Consider the following 22,706-nt stretch of genomic DNA (forward strand, 5'->3'; position numbering starts at 1 on the left):
TATATATATATATATATTTATTGAATTCAGGCTGTAATACAACAAAATGTGGAATAAGTCAAGGGGTATGAATTTTTTCTGAAGGCACTGTACATGTTAAAGTCTGTATTCCTCCTACAACCCTCTGGTTCCCTCAATGGAAATTCAATATGGCTCTAACTTAAGAGATCTCAGCTGGCCAACCATACAGACTGTAGACCAAACTACACCTCTACACACAATGTTTACCATAGTTTCTCTTCCCCCCACTGATTAAAATGTAATGTACCAGAAACATGTCTTTATTAATAACTACATTACTAATGTAGAAACAATAGAATAGGAAAAGTAAATCATCTTTAATCAGACTCAGAAGATTAAACCTCACAGACATTCATTCCAACAAACCAAGCAAATCGAAAACCATTATACTGTAGAAAGAAATTATAATGAATGTTTTGCAAAATATGAATAGGTTCTGTTTTGATGATTTTAAAATATCAGAATCAATGTATACAGAAAAACATGAAACAGAAAATCCCTTTATAGTTTTTAAAAACTGCACACCAGGTGCTTTTAAACAGCAAGATCAAATCAAGATATTGTAATAAAGAGCATCGATATCATTGCCAAAACACAGTACAAAAATAGTTATAGGGAAGTTGTGATATTAGCTTGATTCTTCTCTCCACGGACAAAAATGAAATTAGGGATTGTATGAGGACAGAATTAACTAATTGAGTGCTAGAAAATATGGATTAAATGTTATCAGATTTAGGAGTTGTCACTGTCGTCCTCGTCATAATATCTGTTCCTCTTGATTTGTTCCTCCACTGACAGCGAGTCATAATCATCTTTCCACAGCATGCTGCTTTCCCCCTGTGCACAGACATCCTTCATGGCAAAGCTGTCAAGCTGTTCATCCCCTTTCCACCCGTCTTTGGGCTTATCTGTGTTTCCTCTTGACTCCATTCCAAAATCCAAAAGGTCGTCCAGAGATGACACCAAGGGCCTCTCACTGACAGACTCACTGAAGAGGTCAGACTTGAAATCAGACAGGAGGATGGAACTGTTATCGAGCCCAGCAAAAATGTCCTCCAGGAAGCTAGAGGTGCTAATCTTTGGTTCCGCTTCAAAAGAAAATGTACTCTGAGTCGCCTCTGTGAAGACATGTTCATCTAGACTGTCGTCTATGGCCTCCATACATTTGGCACCCATTGGCACAAAAGCGTCATCCCTCTGTGCCATGTCTAGAACGTCGGTTGGCATCCATTTTAGTTCTTCATCCCCGAATATGCCCTCCTTAAAATCGCTTTCGGCAGCCGCTGGTTCTGTGGACTGAAGTATTAAATCTCTTTCTTCCGTTTTGTAGTCATCAAGCATTTTGAACATTGGTTCATGGTCAAATAATAATAGTCCGTTATTGTTGTTGTTGGAGTTTGCATTTACTGCTGGCTCACCTGATGCCTCACCATCTATCACTGTGACCTTGACCTTAACCTCCTCACTCCCATTTACTTTCTCGGGTTTCTCCTTCTCCTCTTTATAAGGGTTCTCTGCCTCAGCCTCCCCGCTATGCCCATTTACTCTCACATCCTCTACCTTCTCTCCACTTTCCTTTTCATCTTTCTCTGTCACATTCCCACTTTCCACAGCTCCTTCCTCGTTCACCTCACGTGTCACTTCCACATTGGCTTCCACTTTCCCAGCTACCTCTATGCCACCGTCTCTTGGGGGTTCATGGGTGGGAGTACTCTCTGTTACCTCTACTAGGTCTACAGGGGTGGTCAAATCCTTCTTCTCTGCTGGAGTTTCTACAGTTACAACGGCACTTTCCCATGCAGTTTCTTGAGAACAATTTTGTGTTTTTATAGCAGGGCTATCATTTAAAGAAGGTTCATTGATCTGGCTTTTATGGGCATCGGTGTCAGTCTGTGGAGAGCTATCCTGGGGGGGCCATGAGGGTTTAACCAGCTTCACCTCATCCTCCATCATGAACACTTTCTTGGGAGAATCATTCTGAGGGGGCCATACAACCGCAATCTTACTAGTGGGCTTTTTGTTTTCATCCTGTGATTTGTTCACTTCCTTTTCCTGTGGAGGTGGTACCTCTATCTTCGTCGAACTGACACTGCTCCTGGCTGTGGAATTTCTGGAATCTAGTTTTTCAGGGGACAGGGATTTTAGCTTAGTCTTTTCATTTTCAATGGAATACTCTTGATTTTTAGCACTCCAAAGGTCTTTGTGAGGCTTCTGTCCGAATCCTTCGTCATAATTTCCTTTGGACTTGAACAGCTGTTTGAAGTGGGGCTTGCAGTACATTCGTCCATGGAGAGAGGCGTAGTTGCCAAGGCTGAGAAAGACAAATGTTGTAACTATTCAGACACAACATTTGAAATAAGATAGTTGTTATTATTTGTACGGGTTATAAGTCGAGGTTTGTGGTTTACCTTAGTTTGCCACTGCAGTGCTCACAGCGGAAGCAGCTTTTATGGAAATTGTGTTTGTCTGCGACCAGACACTCCATCGGATACACCCTCTTCCGACACACCGTACACAGTTCGGACTCTGGAACTCGAATTTTCTGCAGGAGAAAGATGGCGTTAGTGCCTTATTTTATGGACCTTTTCAGTAAAAACAAACAAAGCGACAACACTATTAGTTAATAATTTGTCATTATTACGATACCTACTGGACTGTAAGTAATTTATGAAATCACAAAAAAAAATGTTCCCACTTGAAACAAACTACAAATTATGAAGGCTTTATATAGCTAACATACAGTAACATCTTGCCAAGCACTACACAGATGCTTCACAAATCTGTTAATTCCATACTCTATAAAGGGTGTAGAAAAGGTGACAGAGTCTACCATTTTTTTTAACCTTTATTTTTAACTAGGCAAATCAGGCAAATGAGTTTCACAATTACGGCCTACCCCGGCAAAACCCTCCCCTAACCCAGACGACGCTGTGCCAATTGTGCGCCATCCTATGGGTCTCCCGATCACGGATGGTTGTGATACAGTCTGGGATCGTACCAGGGTCTGTAGGGACGCCTCGAGCACTGAGATGCAGTAGCTGCATTGCCAAATGTGACTTAACCAAGACAGACATAACACACACCGACACACAGATGTTACCAAGCTAAGCTAAGTAGGCCTCATAAAGATGGCGTTTGTGCTGATGTTAATGATGATGATTGTATGTTAATGATGATGATTGCGTGTTCCGATACTGATTGTACGTTAAAATAACACTCCTGTAACATAATTGTTCACCCAGACACATTAACGGGACTTTTTATCTAGTTATAATTTGGAAGAAAACAAGCCTAGTGGAATTTCTATTTGGCTAGTTAGCGGGTAGGGTATTTTGAAATAATAGCTAAGCTAGTTATCTAACAAGGTATTGTTCAGGCCGTTTAGCCTTGCTAATTTCAAGGGTATAAGGGTTTCCTATTAATTTTCAAAAAACAGATTACCTTCTTTTCCAAAACCTCTTCTCCTGCGTCTTCTTTGATCTGTTTATAACAGATAAAAGAAGAGGTCAATAACAGGAGAATTAACTTGGCTGTTAATAGCTGTAAGTGTATGAGACCACATGTCAGAGGCCTGTAACACACTTATTCAGCATGCATCTCTGTTATACGAATGTCTAAAGCCAAGATTCCTATAGCTAACCTAATGTAGTTCAGATGCATTGTTTCCAATAGGAATTAACCAAGCACAATGCAGCAAGATCTTTTTAGGTGTGTTATGAATGTCAATAGGTGTGTCACTTTAAAGGAAGTATGACAAAGCACTACCCAAAGTAGTCATGAGTGTGATCTAAATGAATCTACCCTATTATAAAGGTAGTATCGGGAATGATTGGTTACTTTAGGTGTGATAGGGTGTGTGACATCAGATCGGCAATGCTTTTTGTGGCGTAGATGGAGGCCTCTTCATGCAAGGTATGTACAACAAGGCAATATTAAAGTAAATCTGTAGCATACACCATGTGGCCTACCTATGCCAATCAAACATTTGCGTGTATGACTATACGTGGTGACTGGGTCCACGTGTCTATCGGTATGTATTGGCACTGAGAAAGATGTAACTTGGTGGTAGGTGTTATAATACCGGTTGTCTGCTTTCTATCCCCTTTTAAGGCCCTCGTTGAGGGCTTTCCTGAAGACAAGTAATGTCACCATCAGAATTGCCTCCTAACTAGTAGGGCTGTGACGATACCAATATTGCAATATTTTTTTACATGGCTGGTCCTTAAAAAATTTGCTGTATTTAAAATATTGTGTGCTATAGCTTGGACAATAAACACATGTGACTGGTTGATGACATAATGATGTTTGTTTCCAACATAAAGGATGTTTTCCTGAAGAAATTGAATCCGCTTTCAGTTATGTTTCCTTGACATTATACTAATGTGTATCGCGATACTGGTATCGTCCGGTCCCTACCAATAAGCATTCGTCATGTCACCCTTTATAAACACAGATTTTGGGGGGAATTAGCATAGTGCGTTATGCGTTTAGCAGTGCACCCTACATATGGAGCGGTTATGTTAACCATCTATATAGTGCTTTATAGGTGACTCGTGAAACATCTACTGTCGGTTCCGACACCCTTGATAAAGATCAGCAATAATGACTGTATAAAATACAGAATTCAAATGCTGAGCTCTATTGTATGCTAAAAAAAAATGTTTTTTATTATATCGTTTTACACTAATACAATTGCTCAGAAAAATATATTTTGTTTTAACAAGTAATACTTTTTTCTCAAAAAAACAAACACCTAAAGATTCTTAAATAAATAAATAAAGTAGTCAAATGTTTAGTATTTGGTCCCATATTCCTAGCACGCAATGACTACGGATTACAGATAATCTTGAATGAATTGTGAATAATGATGAGTGAGAAAGTTACAGAAGGTCAAAGATCATACCCCCAAGACATGCTATCCTCCCCGTTATTGGTTATGGTGAGAGGATAGCATGTCTTGGGGGTACGATCTTTGAACCTCTGTAACTTTCTCACTCATCATTATTCAGGATTCATTCAGGATGATCCGTAACCATGGTAGCATTCATATTAATGTGGAAGTGTTTAGAAACACATTTTATTCTTATTTGCATTAAAAGTGAATCCAAAATGACACAATACATGATTTACCATTCATTACTATTGGCCACAAAATAATCTGAAACACAACCAAAACTATGTAATTAGGCAAATGCATCCAACAAGTTTGTAGAGTCACGTGTTCGGAATATGGGAACTCAACTTTTGACTACTTTATATATAAGATTTTTTTATTTTTATGTATGTGACTTATTCAATAAAATCTCTTTCTCTGAGCAATTGTATTAGTATAAAATAATATAATTTCCCTATAAAATGTCACATACAATATACATGAGCTCAGTATTTTAATTGTTTATTAGTCATCAGTCATTATTGCTCATATTTATTAAGGGTGTCAATAATTTAGGACCCCACTGTATGTAGTGCTCATGAAGACTTTATATTATACTATATGAGTCCATTATAAATTGTAGTTCATGTTTAGATCATTTCAATTTAGATTTAAAGGTACACTATGCAGAAATCGAGCCGCCATTTCCTGGTTGCTAAAATTCGAATAGTTCGCCTAATTTGATTTTTAGTGACAAAGCAAGTGAATTTAGTGTAGAGAATCATTGTACCATCTAAACCGCTGTGAAATATATTTTACATAACCAAACATATTGTATTTTCAGCTGTTTGAAGATGGTGTACAAAACCAAAAGTGAAAGACTCAAAAACGAAACTTAAGAAATGGAAGCATTGTAATAACACAGATAGAACAGATCTACCGCTTCTTAGACTTGCTTTCAATGAGAATGACAGATCTATAACTCACATTTCTATGTGACTTTGGTCAGGTCCCCCAAAAAGTTACATATTGCAGCTTTAAATCCTAATCAGAATGATCATATAACTTGTTACTTTTTTTTAATGGAATATACATGCTAATTCTATACTTAAGCATACGGTCCGAGGAGGTGTGGTATATGACCAATATACCACGGCTAAGGGCTGTTTTTAGGCACTACGCAGCCCCCGAGGTGCCTTATTGCTATTATAAACTGGTTACCAACGTAATTAGAGCAGTAAAAATAAATATTTTGTCATACCTGTGGTATACGGTCTGAAATACCACGGCCAATCAGCCAATCAGCATTTATGGCTCGACCCACCCAGTTTATAATTAGAAATATACAACCGCATCCTCCTCCAAGCATGAAAACATGAATCCATAACTTCCCAACACTGCTTTTTGTAAAAGCAGCTCTATATCTTAGGCATCAACAAAACCACCCCCCTGTAGACAAGCACATCATGAGGCGCTCTCTTGCTGTGTTTTAATGCATTCTAAACAGACTGCCAGTACCCATTAGATTCATTATGCTTTAGAAGTGTTAGTGTCTGTCAGATAAGACTAAAGAAGAAGAGCAACAAAGGGGAAATGCATCATTAAAAACAGTGCAGATGCAAAACTTTAATGCTGAATTTGAAGGTACTGTTAATAGCTTTTTACTTTCACACAAAAAATATGTTAAACACACCATCACTCTCTATTAGTCTCCCCTCATGCTCCACACGTTGGTTTACCCGTCACGACAGTCTCCTGCTGGTGTGTTACGATCTGTGATGTCCTCTGTTCTGAGACACTGAATCCCAGATTCTGGAACACACTCTCGCTTTCGGCCCAGGACTGGTGGAAGCTCTTCAGTAGGTCCTCGGTGGCGGCCTCCACAGGAACTGCCATCTCTTCAACCGTCCCTTTCACCACGTCGGCATAGGAGGGAGGGAGGGGGCGGGTCATGTGGCTCTCAGAGTGCATGCTGGTCTCGCTCCTCACCCCTCTTGTTACGGTGCCAAATTCATCCGTGCCAGAGAACTCCTCAGTGACGGACTTTGTTTTGGAGTGCCCCGTCGGTTCGGCAGACTCTGATTCTCTCCTCTCTCTCTCCTCTTGTTTCTCCCTCACTTCTTTGAGAGCATTATGATCACCCAAGTCAAAGGCATTCTTGATGGCCTTGATGTTGAAGGCAGGTGTTTCACCGGTTTTTGGCGTTTTGGGGTCTGCCTCTGGATCTTCCGTGTCACTTCCCAGTCTATCCGTGATGATCATGGGATCTTTTCTGATGTACAGCTTTGGTTGTGGGGATTCAAATTGATTGACCAGCTTTGACAGGTCAAGCCTAGGGAGATCCTCTTTCATTATGTCTATATTCACACCCTCAGGAACTTCCTCTAGATCCTCTGGACCCAGGCGCTCCGGGATTTCAATGGGGTCCTTCCGCATGTATGTCCTGCTCACCTCTGCCTTCTGAGCTTCCTCAAAGAAGAACTTCTTGTCTCTGACAGTCATCATGGAGTCAACCATATCAGCCACATCCGGAGTCGTCGTCCCAGTCTCCATCTCCTGTGTCTGCATGTGGATCTCAGGTTCAATCAGCGCTGGGGAATCCTCTCTGTCAGAGGCTTGCTCTGTGGTCAGAAACTCAGGCATGGGTGGGGGAGGGGTCATGCCTCGAGAGAGCTTCGCAGTGGTGTCCTTCAACTTGGCTAGCTTTTCTGAGCGGCTCAAGGTGGGAGAGGGCGTGGCCCTACAGAACCGAGAGGTAGGGGTGCGGGGAGGGGGAGGTGGTGGGGTTGGGGTGGCACCAGACCTGTATGACAGAGGAGGTGAGGGTGTCACTGTGAGGGGTGAGTTTGTTCTCCTCACTGATTCAATGCTTATGAAGGTAGGTGAAGGTGTTCGCATTGCAAGCATGGGAGAAGGAACTCTGGGATCAGGACCTTTTACTTCAGTCAGCTCCGGCTTTTTGCTCTCATGAGAGATCTTCCTCTCCTCAACCACTTTCTTATGGGTTTCGACTCTTGACGAGCCAATGCTTATTTTAGATATTTTGGCTGTTGCTCCTCCAAATCCTTTCTTTTCCAGTGCTGGTGCAGGTGGTGGTGCAGGTGCTGATGTAGGTGGTGGTGCAGGTTGTGGTGCAGGTGGTGGTGCAGGTGCTGATGTAGGTGGTGGTGCAGGTTGTGGTGCAGGTGGTTGGGCAGGTGATGATGCAGGTGCCGGTTCACTTTCCTGTTTTGCCGTGGCTGCCATGTGTCCTTCTAAGAATACAAGTTTTGCTTGTGCTAGGTTTCTCACACGGAAAATGATCTCTGTGAGCTTCTTCTTATTCTGCTGAACAGCAACCTGTGTTAAATCACGCGTTTCCTCCGCCCTCATCAACCAGTCAGGGACCCCACTAAGTATTGTCCTCACTGAGTTTGAATCCATTTTCGCTGGATGAAGTTGCTTAATGTTAAATAGCAGCTTCTGTACCATTACACATTTCTCTGCATCTGTGCTCTCCTCCACTGATTGAGCTGAGCTTTCCACCATTGATTGAGCTGCTTCTGTCTGTGCTGCTGCCTTCCCTGCAATGTTCATGGAGACAGCCGTAGACTCTGCCTTCGACCTCTCCTGATGGTGCTGCATTTTGCTTACTTCTCCTTGTTGTTGGAAAGACTCGACCTGCTGCTTGTGTGTGCGAACCTGCTGTTCCTGTTTCTGGAAGCTCTGTTGAACTACTCTCGCATTAACAATCACTTGTTCGTGCTTCTGAATGTGCTGTTCCTGCATGCTTTGTTGACTATGGGAGACAGATATGTGGCAGTGCCCTGGAGCTTGAGCTACTGGCATGGGAACTAGCTTTGGCTCTTTGGGCAAAGGGACTTTAATGGCTTTCTGCTTTGCCTTTGTCTTCATTTGACTTTCCAGCCATGTTTCCTTGGCAACTGCAGTTTTCTCAACCTCCTCAGCTTTCTCCTGTGTCACATTCATCCCCACCTTTACGTCATTTTTTGCTGAGCTACTGGTGGCCATCTGGGTGCTCTCCTGAACTACTCTGGTCTCACTCTTAGAAATAGTCTCCATATCCATTTGATGTACATGTAATTCGTTTTTCACTGCTCGTTGATCTTTTTCCACCACCTCGCTTTTCTCTTCCTTCTTCTCTGTTGGCAACTTCACTGTTCTCACCTTGAAATTTGGTGTCACTTTTGGAATTTTGATTTTGGTGGGCTGAGATGGAATCTTTTTTACTTCCTGTGTGAGTAAGGCGTTAGTATTCTTTGCATCCTCTGCTACGGATGTGACGGCGGATTGGGTTTGAAGATGTACATTTTCCTGGACAATACTCTGAGTGGAGATGATAGACCGTGAGCTAGCATTCATACCACTCTGCTGCTCAGCTACTGAGGACAAAATCACATTAGATCCAGATTGGACATTAATGTTGGACTCATGGTGAGGGTGAGCAGCAGGGACTGCAACAGACTGATGCTTGCCAGAGGAAACAGACTGATGTTTTCTGGAGGCAACAGATGAGGCGAGTTCTTTCCCAGAAGAGGCCATCGAGGACTGATCAGTGGTAATGTGTTTCTTATCTGAGGAAATATTTCCAGATTCAGAGTTTGATTTCTTATTTACCATGGAGATCAACGGTTTGCTCAGGGGGATATGTGATAGAGCTTTCTTCATGGGCGGCTCTTGTGATGCTGTGCGTACTTTGCTTTTAGACTGAGTTTCCTCAGCCTGTTCATGTGTTACCTCTGAGGTCACTTTTGACTGCTCTGTTTTGTGTGCAACTGAGTGTTGTTCACTTGCAACATTGGTTGAGCCCATCATCTGCATCATATTAGTTGGAGGAGAGGAGGGAGATGTGACTCGTGAAGTGGCGGGAGTTGTGTCTTGTGACTTGTTTCTCTCAGCCTCCTCTCTCTGCACACGATACCTTTCCTCTGCCAGCATCAGTGGGGTTTTGAATTTACGGGCATATGGTTTAGGTTTTGCCACTGGTGCAAGTTCTGCAGGTGGGGGTATTTTGATTGGAGGGATGAATGCCTTTTTAGGTGGTCGTGGCAACACTTCCTGTGGTGGTTTTGCCACTGGGATTGGTGAAGGGATTTTAGTCATGGACACTGTCAAATCAGATTGAACCTGTGTGTTGGTAGTATTTGTATTTTCTTCCTGTTTACAACTGATTTCACTTTTGACTTCCTGGACTACTCCTTCCTCTTTATGTTCTGTTTGAACCGTCATTGGTTGAAAAGGTGGAGGAGTTGGTGGTGGTGCTGCTGGCTTTTTCTGCCATTTTGGTTTGACCAGTATTGGTTGCTTGGGTGGCTCAGGTTTTGGGATTTTGAATAAAGGCCTAGCTTTAAATGGCTTTCCAGGTGGTGGTGTAGGCACTTGGTGTGGTATTGAGTTTAGCTCTTGCTGTGAGGGCGGTGGAGGAAGAAAGTCTTGCCCTGCCACGGATGGTGGGGGTGGGGGAGAAGGGAAAAAGTCGGGCTCCCCGCATTCTACTGGGGGTGGAGGAGGTGGAGGAGGAAGGTCACTGTCCTGTCTCATAATCAGGGGACGGGATGTGGGAAACATTGGGCTACGGCTTGACAGGGACATTGGGCAGCCTGCCACTGGTGAGGGCGCTGGAGGAAGAGACATCTCAGACTCAGAGGGTGGAGGCGGGGACGTGGGAGGAGGAGGGAAATGAATCTCAGGCGCCCCTTTCTTTAGCATACCTTTTCCCTTCATGTCCAGGTTCCGGAAATTTGTATTCAGATTTTTGACGTTGTGTTTTTGTGTGACAGTCTTATGCTCTGTCACTGTTGTTTGCAACTGTTTCATTGTTTTTGTTTCCTGTGTTTGCTTTGAAACAATATTAGTTTGAGATGTGCTTTGTCTTTCTTTCATCACATTTATGTCTGAGGCTGCTTCATTCTCAGTTATCTGATTGGCTGCTTTAATCTCCTTCATCTGATTCGTTGATGTAATATCAGTCATCTGATTGGTCATGTTTTTCTTGTTTATGAAGATGGGTTTAGGGGGTGGTGGTATTTTCTGTTTCACAGCCTGTTCTTTAACATGTGTCTGCTGTGAGGACTCAGACATATTGACTGTTTTGACCTGTGTGGTCACGTTCATGTGTGAGACTTGTGTTTCTCTCTGTGTTTCTTTCATCACATTTATGTCTGAGACTGCTTTATTCTCAGTCATATGATTGGCTGATGTATTCACAATCATCTGATTGGCTGCTTTATTCTCAATCATATGATTGGCTGATTTATTCACACTCATCTGATTGGATGCTTTATTTTCAGTCATCTGATGGGATGATTGATTCACAGTCATCTGATTGGCTGCTTTAGTCTCTGTCATCTGATTCATTGATGTATTATCAGTCATCTGATTGGTCTGGTTTTTCTTCTTTATGATCATGTTCTTAGGAGGGGGTTGCATTTTCAGTTTCACACTCTGTTCAACACGTGTCTGTTCTTTAACTTCAGTCTGTTCTTTTACATGTTCCTGCTGTGAGGCCTCCAAAATATTTACTGTTTGTACCTGTGTTGTCATAGAGTGTTCCTCTTGGGTGAGGGTCCTGCTGCTCTTCACTGATTTGTTCTCGGTGTACGTCCCAGTGTGCTTTTGTGTGGTGTCCTGTGATTTACTGCTCTGACTCTGAGACAGGTTTTTCACAGCAGGGGCTAGATTGACTGTGACGTTCTCATTCTTAGCCACATCTGGGTATTCATGGTCCATCACTTGCTGTGTGGGTAATGGATTTTTCACATGAGCTCTGGGAGCTTTCCTGGGAGGATACTTTCGTACTTTCCGATTGGAATATTCTTTTCTCTGCATCAGATTCTTTATCGCTCCTTTAACATCTCCCTTTATCACCTCCTCCTTCTCCATCTGTGATTGCTCCTCATCCTGGTCCTGCCCCTGCCCTTCGTAGAGGCATTTTATGGAGCTCTTCACATCTCCCTCAGTGCTTCCCCTGCGTTGCATTCGTGGGGATGTGGATGGTTCTAGTAACAGCTGTATTGTGCCTCTCACGTCCCCCTGTTCACTCACTTGGTGCTGGTAAAGCTTTTTCTCACTCGAGGCCTCATGCAAACCCTTCAGCGCAATATGAATGTCTCCCTTTACAATCTCCTCCTTTTCCATCTCTTTCACTGCCTGCTTAGCCTCTTCTAGTGATTTCAAGGTGCCTTTGATATCGCCGGGCACTAAATCCTCAACAGTTACCTCAGTCTTGGTGGTCGCCGACTTCTCTAATGATTGGAGGGCTCCTCGGATATCACCTCGGACAATTTCTGGCTTTTCCATTTCCTTGGCTTGGTTTTGAGCCTCCTCCAAAGACCTCAGAGTGGTGTGCAGGTCCCCTTTCACCACTTCCTCTTTCTCTATCACGACTCTCTTGCTAATAGTTTTGGTTAGTGAGTCCAGGGCCGCCCTCAGATCTCCCTTGACAATTTCCTCTTTCTGCAGGTTGTCCAGCAAGAGAGCAGGTTCCATCATGAACACCTTCACAGTGTTGTTGACATCACCAGGGACAATATCGTCGTCAGCTACTGTGCGTTCAATCTGCTGTTGATTCTTCCTTAGTGTCATTTTGGTTTCCATAACGTCGCCGCCAATGATACGTTCCTTCTGCGCCTGTTCTTCTTCCTCATTAGGTTCAAACTGGAGTTGTTTGAGGTAATCCAGTGCCCCAGATTCAATACAGGTGGAGTAAAAGCTAACGTTACCCCTCTCCGTGTCTTCCACCCTTATCCTTTTAGATTCCTCTGACCCTGGGTTGGACAAGAGACTGTGAAGGGTCCTACTGACATTGCCTTTGATGATAACCTCCTTCTCAATGCCACCACCGTCTTCCTTATTGAGGAGGGAGTATATAGTCATTCGCACATCTCCCTTTTCATCTTCTTGAATCAGAATTCCACGTTTTGAGGAGCCCTCCTCCTTCAGTAGGTTGTTGATGGCCTCTTGAATGTCGCCTCTGAGGATTTCCTCCTTCTCAACATTGAATCCCTTTTCTTGGTTGAATAGCTGTTTTACTGTTGTGTTGATGTTGCCTCTCTCGTCCTGGTCTATGACTATCCCTTTTTCTGTCATTTCTCGTCTGTTTAGGAGGTTCATCATGATGTTGTTCAGATCCCCTCTGATCACCTCCTCCTTCTGGATTTCTGGAGCATCTTGGTTCATGAGTCTGTATTTTGCCATTCTGACATCTCCGATCTCATCCGTCTCAATGAGAATCCCTTGTGAGTCAACCATTTTCTGACAATACAGCTCTTCAAGGGTCTCTTTGATGCTCTTCCCCATTATTTCAGTTCTTTCTACACTGTTCTCATTAAATTTGGTTAAAGGAGTGGTTTCAAAAAGCCATGTTGTTGTCTTTACATCTGCTTGTGGGATCTCCTCCCGGGTGACAACAGTCTCTGTTCCGTCAGACTCTTTAATGCTGTCAAGCGGCTGTTTTTCAAAGAGCCACACAGACTGTTTGACATCTCCTTTCATCACTTCTTCTTTTGTCACTGTCTCCATTTCATCATATTCTGAGCCCTCGCCACGGATCTTATCGATGCTGTGTGTTTCAAACATCCACGAGGCAGTCCTGACGTCCCCTTTTTGGATCTCACTCACGCTAACAGTTCTAACATACTTCTGGGACAGTTCATCTGTCTCAAAAAGGTGTTTGTTTGTCTTCACATCCCCACCCTGGATATCGTCAACTGTTTTAGTCAACACTTTCATGTCCTCAGCGATTTCATCAAGAGGTTGTGTTTCGAACCTCCACCTGGCCGTGCTGACATCACCTTTCTGGACGTCCTCCTCAGTGACAGATTTGATGACATAGACGTCATCTGTGTCCCTTATTGAATCCAGAGGTTTTGTCTCAAATAACCACCGGGCCCCCACCACATCTCCTCTCATGATTTCTTCCTTTGTCATAGTGGTTACTTCATGGTAGTGGCCCTCTTTGTCACAGATTGCATACAGTGGCTGATTTTCAAACATCATGGTGTAGCTTTTCACATCCCCTTTCTCTATATCGTCCCTGATGATGCTCTGGAGTTTTGAAATTTCAGTCTCGGTGGACTCCTCCTGGATTTTATCGAGAGAGTAAGTCTCAAAAACGAAGCGTCCTTGACCAACATTTCCTCCCAGCACATCGGTTACTGTGCGAGTGTCCTTGGCTTCCTCTGTATCCTCGCGGATAGTGTCTATAGGTTGGTTTTCAAAAAGCCAAGTGTTGTTCACCACATTTCCTTTCTGAATTTCCTCCGCCGTCAGGGTCTTCAGCTTATGCATTGTTTCAGATGAGGTTGAGGTCATGATGTCGGAAGACCGATTCTGAAAGAGAAACTTCATCCTAGACACATCTCCAGACTGGACATCAATCTTAGTCACCCTCCTGAAGGCACCACTCTCCTCCCCTGTGAGGTTCTCCAGGTTCTCTGTCTCAAAGAGGAAGCGAGCGTGATGCACATCTTTGCCTTGGACGTCCTCTTGTTTGACAGTGCAGGTTTTGAGAACGGTCTCCGATTCGGACTCGGAATGGTCACAGATGTTATCGAGGTTCTGAGTCTCAAAGAGCCATGTGCATGTTTTGACGTCCCCTTTGTTGACCTCCTCAACCTCAGTCTCATTCTTCACCTTATCTGCTTTCTCATACAGATTATCCATTGGTTGAGTCTCAAACAGCCACCTGCAGGTTTTCACGTCACCCTTCTCAATTTCAACACTCTCCTTTGTCTTAGTTTCATCTTCTACAGTGTTGCTGAAATGTTTAATACCATCAAGGGGTTGAGTTTCGAATAACCACTTGGCTGTCTTGACATCACCCGATTCAATCTCCTCCTTTGATATACCTTTTATAATCTGGAATTTATTGCTACTTTCATCAAACCCATCGATAGGATGTGTTTCAAACATCCACCTGCAGCTGCGAACATCTCCTTTTACTATCTCCTCACGTCGCACGGTTTTCACCTCGTGGTAGTGTCCCTCGCTGTCTTGCATGGCATACATCGGGGTGGATTCAAAAAGAACTTTGTTTGATTTCACAGACCCACTGGTAACACCTTCAACTTGAATTCTCTGTGCCCCCTCACATCTGCTTAAATCCAAGGTTTCAAATCTTTCCTTGTGATTTGTGACGTCGCCCTTATCAATTTCTTCAAGGTTTATAGAGCGTGTCATTTCCTTCTTCTCCTCCCTTATGTTTTCAAGTGGTTGACTTTCAAAAACCCACTTCTGATGTCTAACATCACCCTTCTCCTCCTCGGACGCAACCATCTTCTGAAGTTTCCCTACTTCAGCCAGATCCTTCAGGTTCTCTATTGGCACTGTCTCAAACAGATGTTTTGCTGATCGCACATCACCTCCTACAATCGCCTCTGAGAGTAAATGTCTGGCATTGGCGTTGTCTTTCAGAGTATCCATCTGCTGTGTCTCGAAAACCAGGCAGTGCTTCCGCACATCAGCTCCAATAATCTCCTCCTTTTGCCTGATGCTTTGCCATTCCTCGTCTTTAATGGAGTCCAGTGTCTTTGTCTCGAACAGCCACCTCCCCCGGTTCACGTCTCCCTGCGAGTTGCCCTCCATGGAGACTCCACAGATCAGCTTCACCTTGGCAGGGTCTTTGTTGATCATGTCCAGAGGCTGGGTCTCAAAAAGCCAGCGGGAGGTCTTCACGTCTCCTTTCTCCATCTCCTCCCTGCGGATTGCGGTGATCTCCAGTATATTTCCAGAGTTGCCCCTGATGACACACATGGGCTGGGTCTCAAACATCCGTGTGGTTGTCTTCACTTCCCCTTTGATCTCCTCAAGCTCTGACTTCAGGTTCAAGAAGTGGCTCTCCTCAATGGTCTCTGTGTGGCTGAGGGAATCCAAGTGTTGAGTTTCAAACAGATACCTGGCTGTTTTCACGTCCCCTCCTGTAATATCTTTAGTGAAGACAACCTCCAAGGCTTGCTCATCCTCCTGGTAGATTTTATTCAGACAATCCAGTGGCTGGGTCTCAAAAAGATATGTGGCTGTTCGTACGTCTCCTCTCGCCAGCTCGGTCAATTTCCCTGTCTGTACGGTGGAGTCTGGGGTGTCTGCACGCAGCGCATCCATGGGCTGGGTCTCAAACATCCAGGCTGTGTATTTGACATCACTTCCTGCAATGATTTCCTGCTCAGTAATGTTCTTCACTTCATCATCCTCATCTGGGGTGTCATCTTTAATGGTATCCAGCGGCTTATTCTCAAACATCCAGCGCATGGACTGCACCTCCCCTTTAAGGATCTCGTCCCACTCCAGGTAATCTCCCTCAGGGCTCATACATTCATCCCCACCACTGTTCTCAAACACATAGCAAGCCTGCTGGACTTCCCCGGTCATCTCATCTTCACTATCCAGCTGTGCCTGCTCGATCTCAGTGACGTCGGTGAAGTAGTCCTTCTCCATGGTCCTCCGAACCTCTGGGTGCATGTGCTTGTACAGGCGCTTCAGCTCATTGAGGTTCCTCTGCTTGGAGTACTGCTCCTTGTTGAATATGTATCTCTGTTGGCCAGGCTGCTCCTGAGGCGGGAGAGAGTCACAGCACTCGGGGACCTCCTGGGGCATTAGTTCAGCGGGTGGAGGAGGGAAGTGCTCCATGGTCTCATAATCCATGGATGAGGCTGAGGCAGCGGTAGAGGAAGAGACAGCCCCTGTTCTCATGGTGGATGAGGTTGAGGCATCGGTAGATGAGGAGACAGCCCCTGTCCTCATAGTGGATGAGGCTGAGGCAGCGGTAGATGAGGAGACAGCCCCTGTCCTCATAGTGGATGAGGCTGAGGCAGCGGTAGATGAGGAGACGGCCCCTGTCCTCATAGTGGATGAGGCTGAGGCAGCGGTAGATGAGGAGACAGCCTCTGTCCTCATAGTGGATGAGGTTTCATAGCTCGTTGCTGCTGAAGCTTTGGATGACTGTTTAACAGTGGAGGAACTTTCATAGCTAGCTGCTGCTGAGGAGGACTGGTTTACCGGTGCCCATTGAAACTGGTTGTAATCCAGATCAATCTATGGTTTAATGATTGATGGAAAGAAGGACAGTGATAGTTGCAGTCAGAATATGAAGTGAGAGAAATGGAAAAGAGCAGAAAAAAAGCGTAGAGTAGATTTAAGCAGATAATGAGATCTCTGAATATGTTTGTTTTTACACAAAATTCTCACGTCATCCAATTTACTCAGTACACACTACCCTGAAAGTGATTTCCCCTGCTTTGATGTTGATATCATGGCATCGTCTATAGACACACTATAATGGCCATGTAGATAAACAGACTTCATCATTACCTTAATTTGCTTGCCCGGCGTGGCCTGTTCTATCGTCTTCTCATACTGCTGCTTCAAAGCCTGAGTGGAGACCTTTGGTAAGTCCTCTCCTCCTATGACCCGAACTGAAATAGAAACAGGAAGCAGTTGTCTCATTAAATGATTCTCAGTTTGAAGCCCAGTTGGTTTGGAGGAAACTAAAATTGTGTCTTTAAAACCTACCATTTCCAATTCCGAAAGTGGCACTGATTAACCTATTCCCAGTTGCAATATTTTTTACCTTCCTATGCCTTGATTTAATTTGTGGCCATGCACTGAATTTCTAATAGAAAAGCACCTGCGATACAATTCAATTCGACACCTCCTCTGTAATTTAGGCTTGGAGAATAATCTCCAGATTTTCAACAGTCATTACTATACAACGTACTCTCTAGGGTGTGATCAAAAAAGGCCAAAATGTAAATATGAATGGTATTATACTCTACCCGTTTCATCATAATGGTTTTCATAACTGGAGGCCACGTTGCTTTGTTGAACTCTTTGATCATGAGTCACCTGCAGTGAGATGGAGGCAAGCGGTGAGCACAATAGGCAATTCTTCAAATTGATTTCCTTTCCACACACTGACAACAGAAAGGGTGTGTAAGTGGAATGTTCATTCGTAATGAAAACAGCATTTTTCTTACCACGTAAGATTCATTTAGTCCTGCATCTGTTTTTGTTTTACTTTACTCGATGTAGGAACACTTTGGTAAACAAATAAAGTGATATGTGAAACAAAAAGTGTTACATTTATTCACGTACACTTAATTATAGATGTTGCGGGTAGTTGCAGGGGCAGCTAACATATTGAGTTTAAACAATTAGACTTATTGAGTAGATGTTGGCTGAAATTATGGGAAACGGCCTAGCAGGCTTCATGATGGGCTCAATATCCGTTTGTGAGAAATAGGTTGAGTTTGAGACTGCACAGTTGCAGGGTTAAGGGTCCAACTGAATATAAAGACTAATTAAAATATATATACAGTTGAAGTCGGAAGTTTACAGACACCTAGGTTGGAGTCATTAAAACTCGTTTTTCAACCACTCCACAAATTTCTTGTTAACAAACTATAGTTTTGGCAAGTCGGTTAGGACATCTACTTTGTGCATGACACAAGTAATTTGTCCAACAGTTGTTTACAGACAGATTATTTCACTTCCAGTGGGTCAGAAGTTTACATACACTAAATTGAATGTGCCTTTAAATAGCTTGGAAAATTCCAGAAAATGATGTCATGGCTTTAGAAGATTTTGATAGGCTAATTGACATAATTTGAGTCAATTGGAGGTGTACCTGTGGATGTATTTCAAGGCCTACCTTCAAACTCCGTGCCTCTTTGCTTGACATCATGGGAAAATCTAAAGAAATCAGCCAAGACCTCAGAAAAAAAATTGTAGACCTCCACAAGTCTGGTTCATCCTTGGGAGCAATTTCCAAATGCCTGAAGGTACCACGTTCATCTGTACAAACAATAGTACGCAAGTATAAACACCATGGGTCCACGCAGCCGTCATACCGCTCAGGAAGGAGACGTGTTCTGTCTCCTAGAGATGAACGTACTTCAGTGCGAAAAGTGCAAAACAATCCAAGAAGATGCTGGAGAAAACACGTACAAAAGTATCTACATCCACAGTAAAGCAAGTCCTATATTGACGCAACCTGAAAGGCTGCTCAGCAAGGAAAAATAAACTGCTCCAAAACCGCCATAAAAAGGCCAGACTACGGTTTGAAACTGCATATGGGGACAAAGATCGTACTTGTTGGAGGAATGTCCTCTGGTCTGATGAATCACAAATAAAAAAGTTTGGCTATAATGGCCATCTTTATGTTTGGAGGTAAAAGGGGGAGGCTTGCAAGCCGAAGAACACCATCCCAAACGTGAAGCACAGCATGCATCATGTTGTGGGGGTGCTTTACTGCAGGAGGGACTGGTGCACTTCACAAAATAGATGGCATCACGAGGGAGGAAAATTATGTGGATATATTGAAGCAACATCTCAAGACATCATTCAGGAAGTTAAAGCTTGGTCAAATATGGGTCTTCCAAATGGACAATGACACCAAGCATACTTACAACGTTGTGGCAAAATAGCTTAAGGACAACAAAGTCAAAGTATTGGAGTGGCCATCACAAAGCCCTGACCTCAATCCTATAGAACATTTGTGGGCAGAACTGGAAAAGCGTGTGCGAGCGAGGATGCGTACAAACCTGACTCAGTTTCACCAGCTCTGTCAAGAGGAATGGGCCAAAATTCACCCAACTTATTGTGGGAAGCTTGTGGAAGGCTACCCGAAATGTTTGACCCAAGTTAAACAATTTAATGGCAATGCTACCAAATACTAATTGAGTGTATGTAAACTTCTGACCCACTGGGAATGTGATGAAAGAAATAAAAGCTGAAATAAATAATTATCTCTTCTATTAGTCTGACATTTCACATTCTTAAAGTGGTGATCCTAACTGACCTAAGACAGGGAATTTCTACTAATATTAAATGTCAGTTCAACAGTTGAAGTTGGAAGTTTACATACACCATAGCCAAATACATTTAAACTCAGTTTTTACACAATTCCTGACATTTAATCCTAGTTAGGATCACCACTTTATTTTAAGAATGTGAAATGTCAATAATAATACCAGGTAAGTAACGATTTGTAATAAGGTTTAAGTGTATATTACCTCCTGGCCATGGAAGTAGGCCACTTGCTGAGTGGTGGGACTGACCTCCCTGACACTGCTCCTCACTGTCACCTCCTGTGAGCTGGACACCTGTCAAGAAAGACCACACAGACCGTTCACACATTCGGCCTACATATTTATGATTCACAAACACAAATGTTTCCAGATGCCGGTGGGTGTGGTTTACACCGGTTCTACTTTACGGGGTTACGGCGGCATACAGTATTTTGTCACGGGACCCGCTCGACTAGCGTCTGTTCCTGTCGCTGACAGGTCGCCAGCAACACACTCTCACACAAACACTGTAGCTAGCAGTCACATACACACAGCAGTATTGTGTTCCTGATACATGAGACATGATTTCCTATCAATTGCAGTAATTTGAAAATACACCAAATGCACCTCAAATAGGTTTTCGTAAATTGAATACCTGAAATTGGACTTTCTTTCCCTGGCATTTAGAGCATAGAAGCATACATGCCAGAATAGTACTGCCTCCCTGAGACCACCTAGGTCTGGTATAACATGTTGTTGCTGTACAACTTGCCATACAGCGAAAACAAAACAGCAGGTGGACCCCATTACCTGAGCTGCAGAGACACATGAAAAGGCTTTTGACGCACAGTAACAACAACTCAACAAAACCCACTGCTCCACATCTGACCACAGCCCCATGCATCATGAAGTATTTACACAAGCCCACTCTCTGAATCCAGCCTGTTTTTAAAGCTCGGCAGGATGAGAGAGACTGGGCAAAATTGAACCGACTTCTATGAGATCCAGTGAGATCACTACAGCATGCTGAGTCATCACACACCTCTATCCCCGTGTGGCTGTGACCTGTATATGGGCTTTCTGCCTTGTTTTACTCGGGATTTGTATGACTCAGTATGCTTTACTATGGTAGTGCAATATAAATAAATAAGAATACATTTCTATGTATGGCTTATGCTTTGCCTGTTTAGTTGCAGTACCTGCACGGATCTCTTTTCTACATGGGCCTGGGTAACGCTGGTCTGGGACTGGGAGGATGACGTGTACTCCTGGCTCTCAAACTGTTTCTTCACGCTGGCCAGACCCCCTGGCAGAGAACAGGCTTCCGACTCCTCCATAACCTATGAAGAGAAGACATAGGCATCATTCGTTCGAGTCCTCGCCATGCAAACAGTTCTCATTAAAGTATCTTCAGGGGTACAGTGGTAGTTAATGCAGAAGTGATAGTTCCCGGGACTTCCTGAAGGGGGCATAAGTGAGCAGCATATTCCACAGGACTGGACTACTTTCCCTAAATACAGTAGGGAGTTATGACTTGGACCTCATGACGTTTGAAAGAGAAGGATGTCCCCAGTCTCCCCACACAAATGGAAATCCCAAACATCTGTGACATCAAGTCAAATCAAACTAACTAGTACAACACAGTATAACAGTATCAAGCAATGTTTTAGCGGCATATGCAGACAGTGGCTGTCAATGTATTGATGGATAACTCTGGTCCAGATTCTGTCTGTTTCCCCTCATTGTGTGCAGTAACCCTACAGCCCAGCCTCCCACCGCCAGCTGTCAGCAGCCTCCACATGGGCTGTGACACTGGGATCAACGGAGGTCACCGCAGAGGCACTGGCAAAGGACACCGATGGCCTCAGAGCAAATCTATATTGCTGTCATTATTCAGTACTGAATGTAAAAGTAAATGATGCTTGATGAATGTTGATATCCCACTACTTGTCTTCAGAATGTTACATATTACTGTGTGGACAGAGGTTCCTGGAATATGTGGTTGCTGGAAGATCTTTGTCGTGTCCAGGAATATTCAACACTGGGTTTCTTCATGACAAAAGAGGAATTATTTCTAATGATGAGGATTCTCAATATAAAAAGGCTTAGGAATATAAAAATGTCTTCCTGACGTTCCTTTCAGTTCCAATCAGATAACCGTGACCTGGGTATAGAGAAGTTTGAATGGAATGCAACAGACCAGGGAAGACAAGCCATATAATCGTGAATAATAGTGAACCGCTGAGTCACGTACAGTAAAAGGCTAAAAGGTTGTGGCTCCGATGGCTTCAGTCCACAGACTGAGTTGAATTAATGGCCTCGGCTTAATACATGCCCTCGTTTTCAATTACAGGTTGGACAAAGTCTAAGCTGCTTTCAGAGAGGTGTTTCTTTACTCTGATGAACCAGGCACGTAAAGCTCTTTTTTGTTTTGTTTTTTTTACACAGCATGTTTGTGTGGTCATGGATGTCTGTGTAGAACAGTTTTGAGAATGCGTCATATTTGGAGGTATGTGAAAATGTTCTGTTAATAAAGTCTAAAATGGGATGCACTGCCAATTATAGCGCGCATATTTCAATGTGTGTGTTTTTGAAGGCATAGTGTCTGTCTTCCTGTCCTGCCTGCTTATCAGCCTGTCTAGTTATTATCCTTGGAGTGTCTTTCTCTCCATCTCTCTTTACGTCCTTGTGGAAGTATCCCCTTACCGTGGCGGATGAGCTGCTGGCCTCCTTCTTGGACACGGCAGCCTGATACATGGCCATGCGTTCCTTTAGTGACACGGACTCCGCCTCCTTGCTGGTGGGCGCTCCTCCGTCTCCTTTCCTCTGACTCGCCACCCCTTCCCTTTCCTCAGGACGTCCTGACCTGGTTCCACCCGCAGCTGCAAAACGCAACAGTTTACACTCCAGGACATGAGAATGCAGTTCATGCACATAAAGAGCCGGAATCCTGACTTGAAAGCGTCGTTTGTCACACGAATGTCTGCGTTCGTTCTCATCCTTGATTTACAGTAAATCCGTGGTTTACG

General features: G+C 43.7%; 1 protein-coding gene across 5 annotated transcripts in view; it reads right to left on the reverse strand.

Moving 5' to 3' along the window:
* Window positions 1-22,706, reverse strand: part of LOC110528801 (uncharacterized) — a 59,652-nt gene continuing 36,946 nt past the window's right edge. For 3 of the 5 annotated variants that reach the window (XM_036982838.2, XM_090240311.1, XM_036982841.2), the window contains 9 exons: window positions 22,384-22,559; window positions 20,877-21,017; window positions 19,903-19,992; window positions 17,665-17,734; window positions 17,201-17,304; window positions 6,634-16,924; window positions 3,463-3,501; window positions 2,430-2,563; window positions 1-2,332 (listed from right to left, as the gene is read on the reverse strand). In XM_036982838.2, the coding sequence (XP_036838733.2) occupies window positions 2,469-2,563; window positions 3,463-3,501; window positions 6,634-16,924; window positions 17,201-17,304; window positions 17,665-17,734; window positions 19,903-19,992; window positions 20,877-21,017; window positions 22,384-22,559 (11,006 nt within the window). In that variant the 3' untranslated portion in view covers window positions 1-2,332; window positions 2,430-2,468. The remainder of the gene's footprint in view (window positions 2,333-2,429; window positions 2,564-3,462; window positions 3,502-6,633; window positions 16,925-17,200; window positions 17,305-17,664; window positions 17,735-19,902; window positions 19,993-20,876; window positions 21,018-22,383; window positions 22,560-22,706) is intronic. The other 2 variants (XM_036982840.2, XM_090240312.1) reach the window with 1 other exon arrangement.

This window comes from Oncorhynchus mykiss, chromosome 7, assembly GCF_057628025.1.
Source record: "Oncorhynchus mykiss isolate SJ-2025 chromosome 7, ASM5762802v1, whole genome shotgun sequence".
NCBI classification, from domain to species: domain Eukaryota; kingdom Metazoa; phylum Chordata; class Actinopteri; order Salmoniformes; family Salmonidae; genus Oncorhynchus; species Oncorhynchus mykiss.